At 41.4% G+C, this 17331-nt stretch overlaps 1 protein-coding gene across 1 annotated transcript in view; it reads left to right on the top strand.

Moving 5' to 3' along the window:
• Positions 1-16487, top strand: part of ptprn2 (protein tyrosine phosphatase receptor type N2) — a 203171-nt gene extending 186684 nt beyond the window's left edge. The window contains exons 18-23 of the mRNA XM_061239019.1: positions 2290-2409; positions 3142-3308; positions 5763-5810; positions 7428-7498; positions 10164-10237; positions 15624-16487. Coding sequence (XP_061095003.1) covers positions 2290-2409; positions 3142-3308; positions 5763-5810; positions 7428-7498; positions 10164-10237; positions 15624-15695 — 552 coding nt within the window. The 3' untranslated portion in view covers positions 15696-16487. The remainder of the gene's footprint in view (positions 1-2289; positions 2410-3141; positions 3309-5762; positions 5811-7427; positions 7499-10163; positions 10238-15623) is intronic.
• The last annotated feature ends 844 nt before the right edge of the window (positions 16488-17331 follow it).

Below are 17331 nucleotides of genomic sequence, written 5' to 3'. Positions count from 1 at the left end.
AAATCCACTTCGAACATCTCTACTGTTTGGTCACTGATAAAACAGTAAAATATTAGAGAGGGTCTTTTTGTAGGTGGGGGGTAAAACTGATTATAATATGTAGGGACAGAGGCTTGTGTCTATGGTAAAGCTGTCTGCACACCATGAAAATACTGTAACACGGACAGAGCTACTCTAATCAAACACTGCTCTTTGAAAAGCTCTTTCTAATCCCTGCCCCCACACACAAAAACACCGTAACACCCCCCACCCTACCCTACTCAGCCCGCCTCTACCCTTTCTATTTCGTCTACATGATTACTCCAGTTATTTTCAATCTTCCTGCAGCTTATCGGACAAGCCAATCAGCACATTACACCAAATTAGCCTCCAAATTTGGACCAAGATTATTTTTTAAAGGCAATGAATGATGAATGACTTGTATATATTTTTCTGTATGCATTGAATATCTGCCTGTTCCTGAAGGAAGTAGGTTGGCATTGTATCCAGTCTGAGTTTCCAGGCAATAATGTCTCATCTGTAAATGGCTTTAAAGTCATGGCTGTAGTTTACAAGAGACCCGCACTAAAATGATGACATAAAACATTTATTCTGATTTTATTTTTTTTACGTTTTTTGACTATTTAAAAGGGGATTAATGAAGCTAGTTAAGGTTGAGTTCGGTCAGCAGAACAAGATTGTAATTAGGTAAATTTCTCTTTGAAAGAAGGATGTTTTTCCGAGTAGACGGTCAATAATTCTTAGAAGGACGAGGACTCTTGGTGAAAGCACGGATCCTCGCTGTGATCAAAGACTTGGTTCAGGGTTCAGTCAGTACTGGACACACTCTAGACTCATGGCAAAATGATGAGATTAAATGGATGCAAGGTCTGTTCTCCTCAACTTCACGTTCTCACTATTATGATTTCTCGTTCATTTATTTTCAATTATATTTAGACCAATACATCTCGAAGTATCAAACTGGACTTAATTTGTTATATCTATTCCATCTTTCATACGCATTAAAAATGCATGTAATGCATTCCAGAGGTCACTATTGCTTCAGCATTGCCTGTGACAATTTCTAGTTATAAGTTATGTTCATGTATAGCTTCAATTGCCATAATTCGGTACATTATATGTGTAAAATACAATTATCTCTATGATATCACCTTCACTATAAAGGCTGCAACCTATATATATATATATATATATATATAATATATATTATATATAGTATAGGAAAAATGTTGGCAGTAATTGTCTAGAACTTACTTACTATTATTCACTATTTATGACAAGCAGAATATGAATTTGTTTCGTAAACCAATAAATATTTATTTTAATATTCATATAGATAAATAATCTTTCATTAAAATAAATTAAATGCCTATCATGACATACCAAAAAAAATCTTAACTTTAAAAAAGTGAAGGAATATTCCAGCAGAATTATTTGGTCTTCCGTTATTATCTTGTAATTTTGGAAAGGATTCATGAGATTTATTTAAGATAATCCCTTTGTTTTGTTTGTCATCTCATTGTACATACATGCAATTCATGACCCATGGTGTTTTTCCTGGGTGAAATCTTTGCGATTTTAGTGTAATTGTGTGTTTATTTTATAGTTGCTGCTATTGTGCTTTTATAACAGTCATAAAATGTTTTTTGTTGTTTATTTTATTGTGTTATGGCCTCAGTGAGCCTGTATCTTAAAAATACGCTCTAAATTGTTATAATTAACTATGGCAATTGGGCTATATTAAATGCCGTAGGAAAGAGGACAGGTTTTTCCACTCTAACTGCGATGTTGTAGGAAATGTGTTCTGCATTACTGGGCCGTGCACTATGTGAGGCCTAACTCTTCAGCACTGTCATTTTAAGAAATCATAAATTACACGTAACTGGTGATTTCTGGGGCCTGATAGTTTTGTAATGAGTGTGGGGTAATGGACATTTGGCAAAACACTAACCCACCAAATATTGATGAACCATTCTAACTGATTTCAGATGAACTGATGACAGTATTATTCGTGTTTCCTTTCTCTGAGCTTAAGCTATCGATGTTTTCCTGCAAAGGTGGAGGCAAAGATACATGAGATCATAAATTCATGAGAATTAGAGTAAGGCACATAGAACGTTCAAGAACCAAATGTTTGAGATTTCATGTTTTTCTACATGTATTTTTTGAAGCTGAGGCATATTGGGCTAAGGGCTCTGGGCGTGGGCAGACTCAGACCTGTGTGCGCGTCAGGAGAGGTAATTAGGCAGTCACACGGTGGCCCTGGGCCCTCTTCTCCTTTGTCCACAGATGGTGTGGGAGAGTGGCTGTGTGGTCATTGTCATGCTGACGCCTGTCGCCGAGAATGGAGTCAAGCAGAGCTACCACTACTGGCCGGACGAGGGTTCCAACCTCTACCACGTTTACGAGGTGCCTACGGGAGACCGTCTGTGGGGGTGTCTGCCCTCTCCACATTTTATTCACTTATTAGTTATCTAACCGATTACATTATTGTTGCTTTTTTAAAGCGTTATGTATGCTACAGTCCGGAATCCAACCTAACGGCATGAAGCCATGAGTGTAATGGCATTCATCATTCTAGTTAGTCATTTGTTTGCCTTCTTTTTCAGGATTTTTTTGTTGTTTTATTTTTGTCTTTGTGGCTTACACAACATTTTAATTTCAACAAAAAGTAAACTCTGTGTCATGTTGGTAGGAAATTATGTAATGCTAGCTAAATCCGTCCGAGTATTGAATCCCAGAGGCTGTTTTGATTGGTCTTTTCACTTTTTGTGGGAAATGCCCAGCTAATTTCTGTGATAACCAGCTAATTGACCATGCTGTTTTCAAAACATGCAGTAGCGGTTTCTAAATTTTTAGATAATGTGTATGCACAGTATTCATGTTCAATTTTATCAGAGGGCAATGCTGTAACGTAGTGGGATCAAGCACTTTCATCCTGACTTGTACACTTGTGCATTTGACCAAGGATCTTCCAGCATAAATATACCGGCATGAATACTGCCCAAAACATTTGGTGAAGAAATATCCGATTTAACAACCGACCATTTGAAATTCTATTTCAGTGCTCCATTTTTCACACAGAGACGTGCGCAGATTCACTGATCAGAGCTTATGCAACTGACTTATTTTCCACCGAAGGTGAACCTGGTCTCAGAGCACATTTGGTGCGAGGACTTCCTGGTGCGGAGTTTCTACCTGAAGAACTTGCAGACCAACGAGACGCGCACCGTGACTCAGTTTCACTTCTTGACTTGGCTGAACCAGAATGTTCCGGACTCGGCAAGAACCCTACTGGACTTCCGCAGGTACAACCGCTTGCAGAGGCATGGATAGAACATGCTCAGCAGGGTTTTACTTGCTTTCGGTTTAATCATGTGAAGGCTACAAATCTATTCCTTTGTGAGTTTTTTTTTTGTTTGTTTGTTTGTTTTTTTATTGCTTTACCTCCGGTCCTTTTATCCTTTTCATTCCCTTTGGTAAAACTGTGAATGGTGTTTTAACAAGACCTGCGGCTTGGCTTCAATCATCGCTGGCCTTCTTCCTCTCTCATACCCAATGACAAATCAGATTTCCACATAGTACAGCAATCCTTAATCCAAGCATCCCATTAAACACAAACTGTCACTTGTAAAAAAAAACTCCAGCAAAGCCAGTGACTGAATTGGTATAGGCCACAATAGTAGTAAGACTGTAATGGGCCCTCTGGGAGGCTTGGAAGTTCTCCAAACGCTCCAAAATCCTCCAAATGAGAATGGAAGCAGTAACAGGAAGTAAGGATGGAACAACAGTATGTCATAGGGATGACAGGAAGTTGGATTGTGCAGTATCCCATAGGGCTAACAGGAAGTAAACATACGCAGCATTGACATACAGCAAACAGGGCGTGAGAATGTTCTGCGCAATATGCCACATAGAACCAGAAGTTTGGATCTAATGTTCTGTATTCGTTGTGGATAATGGGGGGAAATTATTGGCCAGACAACAAGCACCTTCACTGCTTTCCTGTTTTATATTATGCTGAACAAGGGTAGTCACACAGATATTAAAGCCTCCGCAATGTGCACATTCTCCGCTTTTATACTGTCCAAATCCAGCCCAGCCTAATGACTGCTGTGGCTGTGTCTGTGGGTATACACGTGTGGGTAGCGGCTTTGTGCTGCTGAAATGAATGCCACGCTACCCGCTACCAGCCTTATTAGTTAGACTTCAGTTGTACTTGTTTTTAACAATACAGTTATACCGTTTTCAATTATTTCTCCCCTCACACTCACACTCACGCACACACATGCGCACACACTCACACATGCACACACGCACACAGACACAATTTCAGCAAATTGGCATCAGATGAGCTTGTACATCTCATGTTGACACGTCTAATTAAATATTTTCTTAAGCCTATGGGGAGCGCATTTGCACTTTAAAGAAAGATTGCTAAGCTAAAGGATAATTAGAGTTACATGCAGGGGCTTTTTAAAGGATAAATTGCGCCCTAATTTCTCTCTGCGTGCTGCAGTGTTTACTAACACAACTCACATTCCAATGAGCGCACTTTTACTTTTTTCTTTTTTTCTACCTTTTTTTTTTTGGCCAGCTAATTAGCGGTTGCCAGTGTCATTTTTGTGATGTTGCAGCTAGTAATATGAGCCCAGTTGCATAGTCACAAAAGTGATCATTGGAAACTGTGACTCTGCAGCCGGGGGGCCTTCTACAGCCTCTAATGACCTTTGACCTTTGCTTGCCCTTGATTTGCATGACGAGTCCTTTTTATTTTGCTCTCAGTGAACTAAACATCTGGTTTGTATGGATAATTGCTTGCCTTTATAATAACTTTTGTTTGTTCGTTTGCTTGTTTATTGACTGCTGTCTTGGTGGGTAACTTTGTGATTTCCACAAGCGTAATAAAACGTAATACATGTTTGATTTGTAATTAGAGCTTTAAAGCAGGAATGTCAAGGACCTTAGACAGTCATAATAGAAAGGATCCTTTAAGTGCAGATTTATGCAGTGCTTTTCTCTAATTCATTTGCTTTGTTTTTTTTTTTTAGAAGAGACCTTTTGTATTAACATATAGGTCATTCATTAGCCAACACTTTCCTTATCCATTAAATATCCCCTAAAACATTTTCAGATTTAATTAATTCTCTTGAAATCATTTTACATTTTAGCAAAAAAGCTAAGGATTCTTTAAAAATACTGAAGTACTGTTTCCCTGACAATCCTACTTAATAAGCTTTAAATAAAAAAAAATCCTAATTTGCTTTAAAAAGTGGAGAGTGGACAGGATCCAGTGTGGTGGGTGTCCATGGCAACCGGCCGTTAAGCAAATGAAACTGTTTCCTCTAAAAGGAGTTTTGCCCCCTCACCATTGTGCAAGTGTGTAACAGTGTTAATTGTGCAAGGTTAATGTACTGTGGATGACAATATGTCACCATGGCATCAATCATTTCCGTAATGGCTTGTCACAGTGTGGATTTTAAATGCTATTCATTTATTTTAATTGTGAAACATGGACTTTTTTTCCTCTTCAAATTATTTTGATTGACATGGAATGGACTTCAGTTTCCAGTTTGGCTATTGTTCCTGACAGTTACAGTATCAGATGTTCTCTCTTTCAATAAGTAGTCATGACATTTTTTAGGCTTCAAAATTATTATGGATCAGTAAAATTCTTAAATTTAGTTTAAAAATATCTAATATATTTTTATATATATATTGTATATATTTTTAAACATGTTTTTGTATCTGTTTTATTGCAGAAAGGTTAACAAGTGCTACAGAGGTCGGTCTTGTCCAATAATTGTCCACTGCAGGCAAGTACAATGAAAGCCGTTTGTTGTTGAAAGACTGTGAAGCAGTTTATCTTGAGTGATTTGCGCTTGTACAGCATCTTGGAGGCTACATTCAAATATGTTGTGTAGTAGTGTTAATACGCAGCCAACATTTATTCATGTATCGCAGTGTGCAGAACCCTTATTTGTTTAAATTTGCCTTTATTGCTTATTAGGACCCTCATTGGCTGCATACTGTACAAGCAACATATTCGGTTGAAGTGATGAATCTCAAAACACTCCTAAAACTAAAAAGTCATAAACTGACATTGTCCTTTCTGTGGAACTGTGTCCAGTAATGGAGAGGGGGGGTCATGAGTACAAAATGGTGGATCAGGACTCTATTACTCTATTAAAGAGGAAAGCAGGAATGGGGGGTGGTCGTACTTCATCAAACCGGTGGAAATCTCCCACTGCCATACCCGAGGTGGTCACTATACAATTTGATAGCTGTATTGTAAGAATCCCCCCCCCTCCACACACACCCTCTCAACAACCCCGAATCCACAGCATCCGTCCACGATGCGAATCCATAAGAGGCACGGACATCTTAATTGGGTATGAGGCGTTCCCCCTGCACCCTCAGCCTCTCTTTGATGGGGCCCGGCGTGAGTGCGGTCGTGCGGGGCACCTGCTCGGTCCGGGTCGAGCGCGGCGGTTCTGGGCCGGCGTATTGCAGCGGTCGCCTCCAGCCCGGTGCTTAAGTCTGAGGTGCGCTGGACCCAGCTGTGTGCGAACGCCCCCTGTGCACCCTGCCCTCCGGGGCAGGCCCAGCGACAGGGCCTGGGAGGCCGTGGGGGGCCAGCGTTTCAGACGCAGGGCGTTTCAGACGCGCCCTGCGGTGTAATTGGGGCGCGCGGGTTTGTTGCGCTGCCGTTCGGCACCGCTGACGCGTTTCCCCATGGCCGCTGGCGCGGGAGTGAGGAGGCAGGCAGGATTTATAAAACACTGATGCCCGGCCAGCTCTGTCTCCATTAGCGCCATGCACGCCCCGCGCTTGCAATTAAAAGGCAGACGGATGTAACGCCTGGAGGCCCGGAGCGGCGCTACGCTAGGCTATCACTCATGAACGGGGAAGCCTGCTTCTCATGAACCCGCTCCTTTAACCCCGTGGCTACAATTGATTTTTTTTAAATGTAAATAAAGAAAGGTTATTTCCTTGTTGAATTCTCCTTCAAATTATTCGTTTCAGTTCAATCGGTCCAATCTTTCTCCGTGCTTTAAAACACTCATCAGTAGAGAACATTTTAGTTACATTTAGGTGTGGTAATTCTTTTCCATGTGATTGCTATGCCTTTTGTCATAGAAATTAAATAACCAGCAAGGACTGGATCCTGGAAGGCTTCTGTTAATTGCAGATGTGAAGTTGCAGATTGTTAATACAGATTGGTGTCTGAAATGTGTTCTGTGAACAGTGAGCCCTTTGAAAACACGACTATTATATTTACTCTCAGAGAACTGGAAAAACAGACAATATTTCGAAAATCTGAAATGAGCTATGCATTTGTTTTTAAGAGCATGACAGTGCTAAGTTGAACAGAGCCCTTGTTTAAATGTTTTTTATTCATGCTAATGGTGTTTTTCTCTCATTACTTGCAGTGATGGTGCTGGAAGAAGTGGAACGTATATTCTGATTGACATGGTTCTCAACAAGATGGCTAAAGGTGGGAGTCGAAAAGCTTTTTTTTTTATTCCTTATGCTTGTGTGGAGATGTTACCATGGCAACAATAAAGCCTCAATTTCCAGCAGAAGGTCTGGCAATGCATTCGAGGTTGACTGAAGCCTTCTCTGAATACTCAATGGATATGGAGAGAGTGAAAAAGAGCACACAGAGGCGCATTCGAAAATGGAGTAAATCATTTTAATGCTTCAGACCTTTGATTGAAATCCGGTTCCTATTTCTTTTCATGTGTGCAGTTGTAATTTTACAAAATCACTCTGTATTGTTTGGCTTATTTATATATGTTTTTAAAGATGAATTCAAAATACTTTCAATGCTGTCTAGTAAAATGATGAAAATTGTGCACATATTGATTCTTATGAGCACTGTAGGCTCATGGTTGCTTAGGTGCATGTTTGGATATGTGTGTTTGTCTGTTATATCCACACACACACACACACACACACACACACACACATATTTAATAAATGATATGTAATTTATTGAACTCTATTGTAGCACGCCATGTCACATTGGGTTGCAGCAGCGGCCGTAATGCAGAATAAATCATGTGAGACTCGCCCGGGAAACAAAAGCAGCGGCCGTCCCCCCGCCCGCCTCCCTGGAGGTCAGCCCTTCATTTGTTCTTGACCCGGTCCCTTTTTGGCCCGTAGTGTGTACGATGTGAAATCTCCTGACCGCTGCACTGCCTCTGGTCTTAAGGAGAGATCAAAGGGCAGAGCGGGCATCTTAGCCCCGCTGGGAGGGCCTTTCCCAGGCTGTCATACTGTGAGACGGCTAAAGGTTTTGTTCTGATAGGAATCTGGGCCTGGCCCGCCAGTCCTGGACCTCCTTTGTCTGGGCTCAGAAGTGTGAGGCCCAGGTTGGAGCTCCAGTGTTCACCAGCATGATCAAAGCCCCGTGGCCTCAACACAAAATCATTCTCCCCTCTCCTTTTTTCCCCCCCATCCCTTTTCTTGATGAATGAATTGTAAATTACTCAAGAATGCCATTTTTTCCCCCAAAAGCCCCTTTTCTTGTCGAGCGTTTCCCTCCAACTGGAGAGTCCAACACGTCTTTAACATGAAAGTGTAAGAGTACTTTCAGACCAGGGACCAGCTGCATTACCAGAGAGCGCTCGCCTCTTTCAGACGGCTCTCCTGCTTCCTTGAGGAGATTTTTTTTTTTGTCAGTGAATCTCAAATGAGTCATTATGTTCTCATCCTTCCACCGGTTTATTAGAATAGTTTGGTTGTTTAAGTCGTTGGGAGTAAAGGTGGAAAAGATTTTTAATCAGGACGCCCAGAGCATGAATTTTTATCATAGTGTTTCGCCATTCAGCTGCTGCTATTGAAGCATTGTGCTCATTTAACTGTATAATATGCTGCTGGTAATCAGCAGTTAGACTTGAGCAAATTGTGTTGTAAGGAAAAAAATGAAAGTGTAGAAAATTGTATCAAATGGCCTTTTCTGTTATTTGTTCCAAAGTTCATTATTTTTCAATCCGCCCAGTCGAACTCGCTCAAATGTGTCTGTGATATTTCTTTATATATATACCACAGAAGATGTATTTGTCACCCACCGGGGTTTCACCGGGGTCTTTGTTTGTGTCTTTTTCACGAAAGATAAATGAAATTTTGGGCCGTTCACTCCTGAGCGACAGGGCTGCATTGTGCCGTGCCGATTTGTCTGCGGGCCGGATGGCGGCCATCTTCTCCTTGACACGGGCGTTTGTTAAGTGGGGGTCTGGGGAGCGCAGCGCCAGCTCCGTGCCTCCACGGGAGCCGAGCGTCCCGCGACCGGGCTGGGACCCTTGCCATGTGGGTCCAGCCCAAACAAGAGACGCAACTCCACTCACCCTCATCCCGTTTGGGCAACAGCCTGAGGCCTGCCCCTCCTTAGCTTTCTGTTCCCCGCTCAGCCCTGTAAGACGGTCCTTCCCAAAACTTTTTATCACAGAGCCAAATAACAACGACGAAATGCCAAGTTCATTAAACGTTCGAAACCGCCAAGATCATTAAGCGCCTTTTTTCCCCTATTCAGTTTTCATTGTTAATCCATCATGAGGAGCAATTCAGTTGATGAAAAAACCCCTCCCATTTGTAATTTGTTATAGCAGTAATGATAACTCGATTAGGAGAAACAGGATGATAAATATTTGCTCTGTAATGTATTCTGAAGCGCTTTTATTGCTTAAGTCATTTATTTATTTCTGCTTTCATTAATCCTCAGCCGGGAGAGCCCATGGGACGCCATTTTGAGAACTCCTACTCAATAGGAGTCGCATACCCTGGTCAGGCCAGACTGCACTGTGGGGACACGCTGCTCTCATAGCACACCTATTGATTTGTTGCAAGTGCCCTAGACTTTTGTTTTTTATAAACAAACGGAATATTGGATTGCATCATCAGACGATGATACTCCCCCTTTAAGAAACAAAAGCAAAGCAAAAAAAATAAAAAATAAAACAGGTTTTTCCCTTTGTTGCACTTTTTCAAGCAGACTAGAGAAACAGTGGGCGGTGGCACGTTGCCAAGCCTTTGGAGGGATGAGTGTAATAATTTTCAATCTCAGCACAGGTCCAAAGGGAGCGGGGAACAGGAGACTGACAGATGCAGGCTGGATTATCTGCAGCTTTGAACTTAGTCCAATTTGCGGTTTGTTGCAGGTGCTAAAGAGATTGATATTGCTGCTACGCTGGAGCACTTGAGGGACCAGAGGCCTGGGATGGTCCAGACAAAGGTACTGTCCTCTCCCCGCTGGGAAAGCTAATGGATATTTCTGAAGGGGAGGGGGAGGGTTACTCACCCTTCAAATCAAGCCAGTCATCATTGTGCGTTACGTGTGCTCCATTAAGAAGTGTTCTGTTTTTCAACTGCCGTCACACTGGGTCAAATCTGGCAACAGCACGATTTGAATTAGAATTTCTTTGCAGCAATTTCTATATTTCTCAGGAGAAATGCTGCATTTTGAAATGTATTTTGTGTTTTCCGTTATAAATGCCACACCCTGCAAACACAAGCGGGAGGGGTTTCCCCAATGACATGTTTTTTTATTTTTTTCCCCTTCACGCGTCTCTTCAGGAAAATGGCTAGCATTTTGCGCTAGCAGGCGGCACGCAGGTGCCAGAATGAATATGCTAATTTGCTCCTGAGCAGTTCACCTCAAGGGCCATGCAAAGTCAGGCCCGCACTGTGAGCTGCTGAAGTGCCATTTACAATGTCGCACCAGTTTAAAGCAATAATTTGCTACACATTTTAATATGTCGCTCGGTGGTAACACGCTTGCAATAACATAATTGAGCAATATCTGATCCCTGTGCAATCTAAAGCCTTGCCTCAGTACTGTTACTCGAAAACAGTAATCAGAATTAGCATTCCAAGAAATTGCCAGTGTCTGCTTGTCAGTGTGAGTGGAGAAGCTGCTGGCTTTGGGATTGTTGTCCGGGTTCTGTCGACTGCAGGGGCTTTTGTAGATATATCAGAGGAGTGAAGCTAGAAAGAAAAGCTGAAAATGTCTGTGCTGCTTTGTGTCTGCGTGTATGTGTGTGTGTGTGTCTGTGTGTCTGTGTGTGTCTGCTTGTGTGTCTGTGTGTGTGTCTGTATGTGTGTGCTTGTGTGTCTGTGTGTGTGTGTGTGTGTGTGTCTGTATGTGTGTGCATGTGTGTGTGTCTGTGTGTCTGCTTGTGTGTCTGTGTGTGTGTGTGTGTGTGTCTGCTTGTGTGTCTGTGTGTGTGTGTGTGTCTGTATGTGTGTGTGTCTGTGTGTCTGCTTGTGTGTCTGTGTGTGTGTGTGTGTGTGTGTGTCTGCTTGTGTGTCTGTGTGTGTATGTGTGTGTGTATGTATGTGTGTGTATGTGTGTGTGTGTGTGTGTGTGTCTGCTTGTGTGTGTGTGTATCTGCTTGTGTGTCTCAGTGTGTGTTTCGTTTTCTTCCCTCTCCCTGCCCTGTAAAGTCTCCAGACTCCCCACTGAGTTCTGAGCTCATCTTATCCACCCCGCTACTTTTTAAAAGTGTCTAATTCGCTGATCCAGACGTTCGTGTGGCGAATATCACATGTGTGTTTTGATGGATTTAAACAAACCAGCCACGCCCGCCAGTGAATACAAATGAGGAGTAGAAGGCTTTCTGTGTAGTTTTAGACTGCCTGTTAAAAGTCTGCAAGGAAATGTCAATTACGTCAAATCCTTAGGCAGACTGCGTCACTTGGTGGATATTATTTGCTTCTGTTAAGATGGCGGCATGGTTTGGAAACTCTAAACAAAGGCTGTATAATGGGCTGTATAATTGAATCCAGCCTCCATTGTTTTAAAATGCATACCCAAGAGGAGAACTGACAGGGCTCAAACAAGTACACAGTTCAGTGACTTTGGGGAAATGTTTATGTTTACTAACTTTTTGAAACTACAGTGCACATCTCGGGGTAACTGTAGTGTTATTATTATGTTATTTTGCATTACATTACACTAACGTATCAGAGCAACTAGAGGGAAACATTCGTGTGTCAGGCCGACTTTCCACAACCGCAAGGAAAGATGCAACATGACAAAAGCATTAGTGCAATTTAACTATGCTAACCAATATGCTATGCTGCGCTAGCCAAAAACAAAGCAGTATAAACTCTAAATAGTACAGACGATATACATAACAAGCCACAAAACTGAAATACAGTATAAATCCATAAGACTGTAATCTGATACCATAGAAATACCACAATGACAATTATTACAAAAGGTGTGAGTGGTGGGAATGGATGGCAAACCATGATGCAATCTTCCCACTTTGCAAAGTCTTGCTTCAGCCAGTGGAGACACAGAGGGATGTGTATGACTGAGAGTAATCTGCAGTTGGCTGTAGCATTTTTGCTGTGGATGTTTCTTTGGGCATCAGGAAGAGTGCTGCTTGTCTTGTTAAGAAGGCCTATTAATCCCACAAAGTAAGTTATAAATCTGTATGAAGTGGAGAACTATCCTTAAATCCCAAGTAACTTGAGTGTTTTGACCAATATCTGTAAGCATTCTGTTCCTCATAAAATCAACAAGGGCATTGAAATACACCCTTTGAAGGGTTCCTCAGTACAGTATTTTTATTTAATTATAACCTAATGGTTACGAGTCAAATATATGTACAAATAAAAAAATCCCTGTGATCCATATGGTGTTTGAGGTTTGACTCCCCCTTGTGGTGGATGACTAAACAGCACACAAGGTTCACATGATGCAAGGCTAAACAGGACTTTAAAGTGTATGGTGTGTGGAGCATTGATGGTTACTGTGTGTGTGTGCAAGTGAGAGAGAGCGAGAGAGAGAGAGAGAGAGAGTGTGTGTGTGTGTGTGCATGCCTGTGTGTGTGCGTGTGTGTGTGTGTCCAAGCTTTTGCTCTTTGCGTGCATGTGTGTTTGTTTTTCCGCTGAAATTCATTTAGAGGGCATTCATTTTAGAGTGTAATTCAATCATTTATCATGGAAAACAAAACACCACATGTCATGGAGTACTGTTTAATGTAGCTCTGTAGGTTAGTGCTTTGCTCCATTGAAAGACTCTGCTTAAAAGGAAAAATACTACAATAGTGTTGATTCAATCAAAACAAGCAAACCTTATTTAAATAGATTTTAAAGCATTTTTTATCAGAGCTCACACAAGCTTGACACAAATAGGGACAGTGATTTTACCTTATATTGGCCTCAGTCATTAATTAAACTGAGCTGATAGCGTTATTTGCTGTGGAGTTAAATTCCCGAGCTTTTAGCAGGTTGACTGAAAGAGTAAGTGCTGTCTAAATAGTGCTGTCTGGCTGCTTTGAATACTCAGACGCATGTGTTTGCCCCTTTTCTGTTTAAACAGAATACTCGGGACTCTGTGGAGCTAAACATTGATTGCTCAGATTGTAATTTGTAGAAACATGCAGCGATAAATATATGCTCAATAATAGTTTATTTCTATCCCTGTAGCAGCCATTAGATTCTGTCTGTTTCTGTGCCATGGTAAATGTCAAGTGCTTTTCATCTTGGCAACTTTAACATTGTGTGTTTTATTTTTTTATTTTTTTTCAATACGCCTACCTCCCGTGTATGTATTTCAAAGCCCACGGCATGAACTAGGGGAGGGAGATATCAAACAGTAGTTCCAGGAAGGCTTTCAGAAAGATTGATTGGCGCCAGGGCCCGGTGTGGAGAAACGCAGTGACTCAGACTTCAAAGTGTGATGAGTCACAACCCTATTTAAATACTGCACATTCCCGCTCTGCCACGTATGACAGTACATTCTGTGATGGGCTGTTACACATTATATCCAGCCTCTCAAGGTGTAAGATCACAGATACTATATTAGAGTGTTCTTAGCTGAATATCCTAATGCTGATGCATTAATCACCATGCCTAGAAGCCAGTTTATAGTCCAACGACAGAGTGTCGCTCGACTGAAATTGTAGAACGTTCAAGAAAGTTCTATTGCCGCCCGACATACTGTAGACAGTGGTTGTAGTCCTTAGCAATTAGTATAAACACACTCCAGTCTCCCAGAGTATAAGCCATTTGCTGCTGTGAGCGGTGATGTTCGTTGCACATCGTTGGCCTCTGCAGTGCTCTGTCGCAGGACTATAAACTGTTCCTTAACTGAAAGCAATCGAGGTCTATATCACTGATGTAAAATTTAGGAAAAACTGCCACTTTGAAGGGTTAATGTGTTATTGCTCAGTGTAGGGGGATCAGTAGAGTTTCACCTCTCAGTGCACATCACCACTGAAGGCGGCGTAGGTTTAAATGCTGTTCATTTATAAATAAATCACACTGAGCATTTAAACTGTGTAGGGGCAATTATTCCTCCACTCAAACTTTTTTTTCCGTGCACCTGTACATATTACAGGGTGTGCTTACGACTGAATAAAAAAATAAATCTAAATAAGCTAAATCCCATATTGCTGATGCGTTGTGGAATATGTATACTGATCTAGGATCATCTTTTCCTGTCCATGCCCTAACCTTATGAATTATGAGTTAAAAGACAAAACTGATTCTGGATCAGCCCTCCTATTCTGAGATTCAACTGTTGAGTTCATATTGAGAGAAACTGGCTTATATCTCTCTCCCAACCCCATCACTGGACTTTCTATATGGCAATCATCTCCCTTTCATGTTAGAAATACACAATTTGGTATCATTTCATATCAGTATTTTCTTTGCTTGCTGCAGTGTTACCTTTGATATAGCCCTTGTTCTCTTTTTGGCATGTTTCCTTTCAGTGATACCGACACTTTAAACATATATTTACCTGTTGGTTTTTACATTTATTTATATATAACATAAATTAGGTATCTTCTATCTGTGATGTCAAGCACAGTTCTCTGTAGTCACAGTCTGTAGTTTGAATAATTCTTTGATGTCAAGATGAGCAGTGCAAATCAAACAAACATTTCATACATGTATAAGCTTCAAGAATATCCTTCAATGATAAAATGGAGGATATTTTAAAATGTGGTATCTATCAGAAAATATGTTACAATTACAGAGTAAACTTCATTTCAAAGGCATGTTTTGCTTTTGAAAAAAACAATCCACAAGACTTTCCCCACTGCATGTTTATTTCTAGTAAGCTGACTGGCATGTGATGAGAGTACGACCATCTCTAATACCAAGTTGATGGATACTTGTTTGTTATGAATATCTTCTGTCATTGATATCAAAGAAAATGCTGCACATATCAACTCTTGAAGTCCAGTATCGCAAGTTTACCCAGCTAACCGAAGTAAATGAATCAAAAATAAGTTGTGATTGACTAAGTATTTCAGTATAAAGTATTGATATGGAAGGTTGTTGCGGGGGGTGATTAAATTGTGAAGTGACTTGCCGTGTCACTGGGCACTGGTGGCGTGAGAAAGAGGCCCGGCTGTGTGCAGAGGTCAAAGGTCACTTTCCACCCATCAGTCCCCCCGTGCCCTGTTGTATTGGGAAGTGGGAATTGGGTTTAAGTTAAAAGAATGAGGAAAGGTTGTGTTGGGGGGGGGGGGGGGTGTCAAAGTCGGTATTAAGGAGCAGCTGGCCCCCTCTGCTGAATGGTATGCAAATGGCCGCCAGTGTCCCGCTCTCCAGCAGCAGGCAGTGAACCCGCTCTTCTCCTCTCTCTCTCTCCCCAGGAGCAGTTTGAGTTCGCGCTGACAGCTGTTGCAGAGGAGGTGAACGCCATACTCAAAGCACTTCCACAATGAGGGACGCAAGCTGTCCCGGGCTCCCGTAGAGACCCCGGCCGGACCTTTCTTCTGCCCTCCGCGTCTTTGTGAATGTCGTACCCGAAACGTGACCTGATCTTAACCGTGTTGTAATCCGTTAGAAGTCGTTTTCCAAAGCAAGGCGTCTCAGTGCTGGTAATGAAAATAACTATTTTCACAGATATAAAAGTGTTTCTCTATTGTAAATGGAATAAATATAATGAGTATCCGAACCTTGGTTTTTTTTTTTAGGTGTGCGTATACTGCATCATGAATCGGGTCGAGGCAATTATTTAGACTGGTGAAGCTTGAGGAAAGTGTAATGACTTTAGGCGTTTTTAACCTTTGGTCTTGAACCATTATACTCTTGACTATACTAATGTACCTTATTGTGTGTCATTGGCTATAACTGTTAAATACAGTGGGCTGTGTGTGCCGATGGGGGTAGTATTAGAGATGTGTAACAACATGAACTATTTGCAGCCATCACTGCATTCATTTAAATTTGGTGTCAAATGGAGAAACCTCAGTACCAACAAAATAAATAAGCAATATGCATTTTGCCAAGAGGATTTTAGAAAAGTGATTTTTATGAATTTTCACATGCCAGGTTATATCTCTCATCGGTGTGACCCATGTATGAATATTATAATAACCCTATGTACCATATCATCCATACAGTGGTATGTAAAACAAGTTCCATAAATTGTACAATGAGAATTATCTTTTGTGTGTAAATAGCATAATTCCACCGGATTAAAAATAAACCTCTATCATGGTTCATTCACGACATTGCCCTGCTGTAGCTCTCTGCTTATTCTTCATTCAAAGGGATGCACATCATCAGAGACATCAGTGCTCTTACACTGTCCACTGAAGCACCTGGACACACAAGTCCTCCGTATGACAATGCATACACCGTCATAGGTAGCTTTTATTTCAGTAACTGACTTTAATGTCGCTGATAAATCGGTACTGATAAATCAGTGATAAATCAGTTGCTATTATTGTGCTTAATAGTTTAATTTAGATTATTGCTGCTGTTGCAACTGTAAATACTGTACACAAGAAGACCAAATGCATATACAGTATACGTGTGAGTTGTAATTTTCACGAAAGAATGAGCAAACATGACTCCTCTGTTAGCTAAGCACGCCGTGCCACAGTAAGCACCACATTAGCACAGGGTCAGTTGGAAGCAATGAGCTTAAGTATCTGTGTTAATCAAAATGACTGCAAATGCCAACCTGTAAGCAGCAGTAACAGTCTATTAATGTGCGGCTAATTAAGTACTTCTGTAGGGGTATTTACAGCTGGGGTGTTAACTTGATCTCATTTGCTGCCGTGTAGAATTCCTCCAGTTCCTCTGTGTAAAAAATCTAAATTGTGTTGCGCGATTTTTGTCCAGTTCCATCGCTGTGAGGGGTATTCGGCCCCGGTGACCTGAAGGCGTTCTGTTTGAAGCCCGGCTGTTTGAAGGCTCAGAGTCTGCTCTCGCACATCATTTCTAATCCACATGTCCACTCCCAACCGATTTGGGGGAACATGGCAGACTCCTTTCTGATAGTTCCACTGAAGACATTTTATTTTATTTTATGGGGCTGAACACTTGCCCCGTCCTCCACAGCTGAGAAAG

The sequence above is a fragment of the Conger conger genome, chromosome 4 (assembly GCF_963514075.1).
Source record: "Conger conger chromosome 4, fConCon1.1, whole genome shotgun sequence".
Taxonomy (NCBI): domain Eukaryota; kingdom Metazoa; phylum Chordata; class Actinopteri; order Anguilliformes; family Congridae; genus Conger; species Conger conger.
Note: the sequence above shows the minus strand (reverse complement) of the source record. Positions and strands in the feature narration are given on the sequence as shown.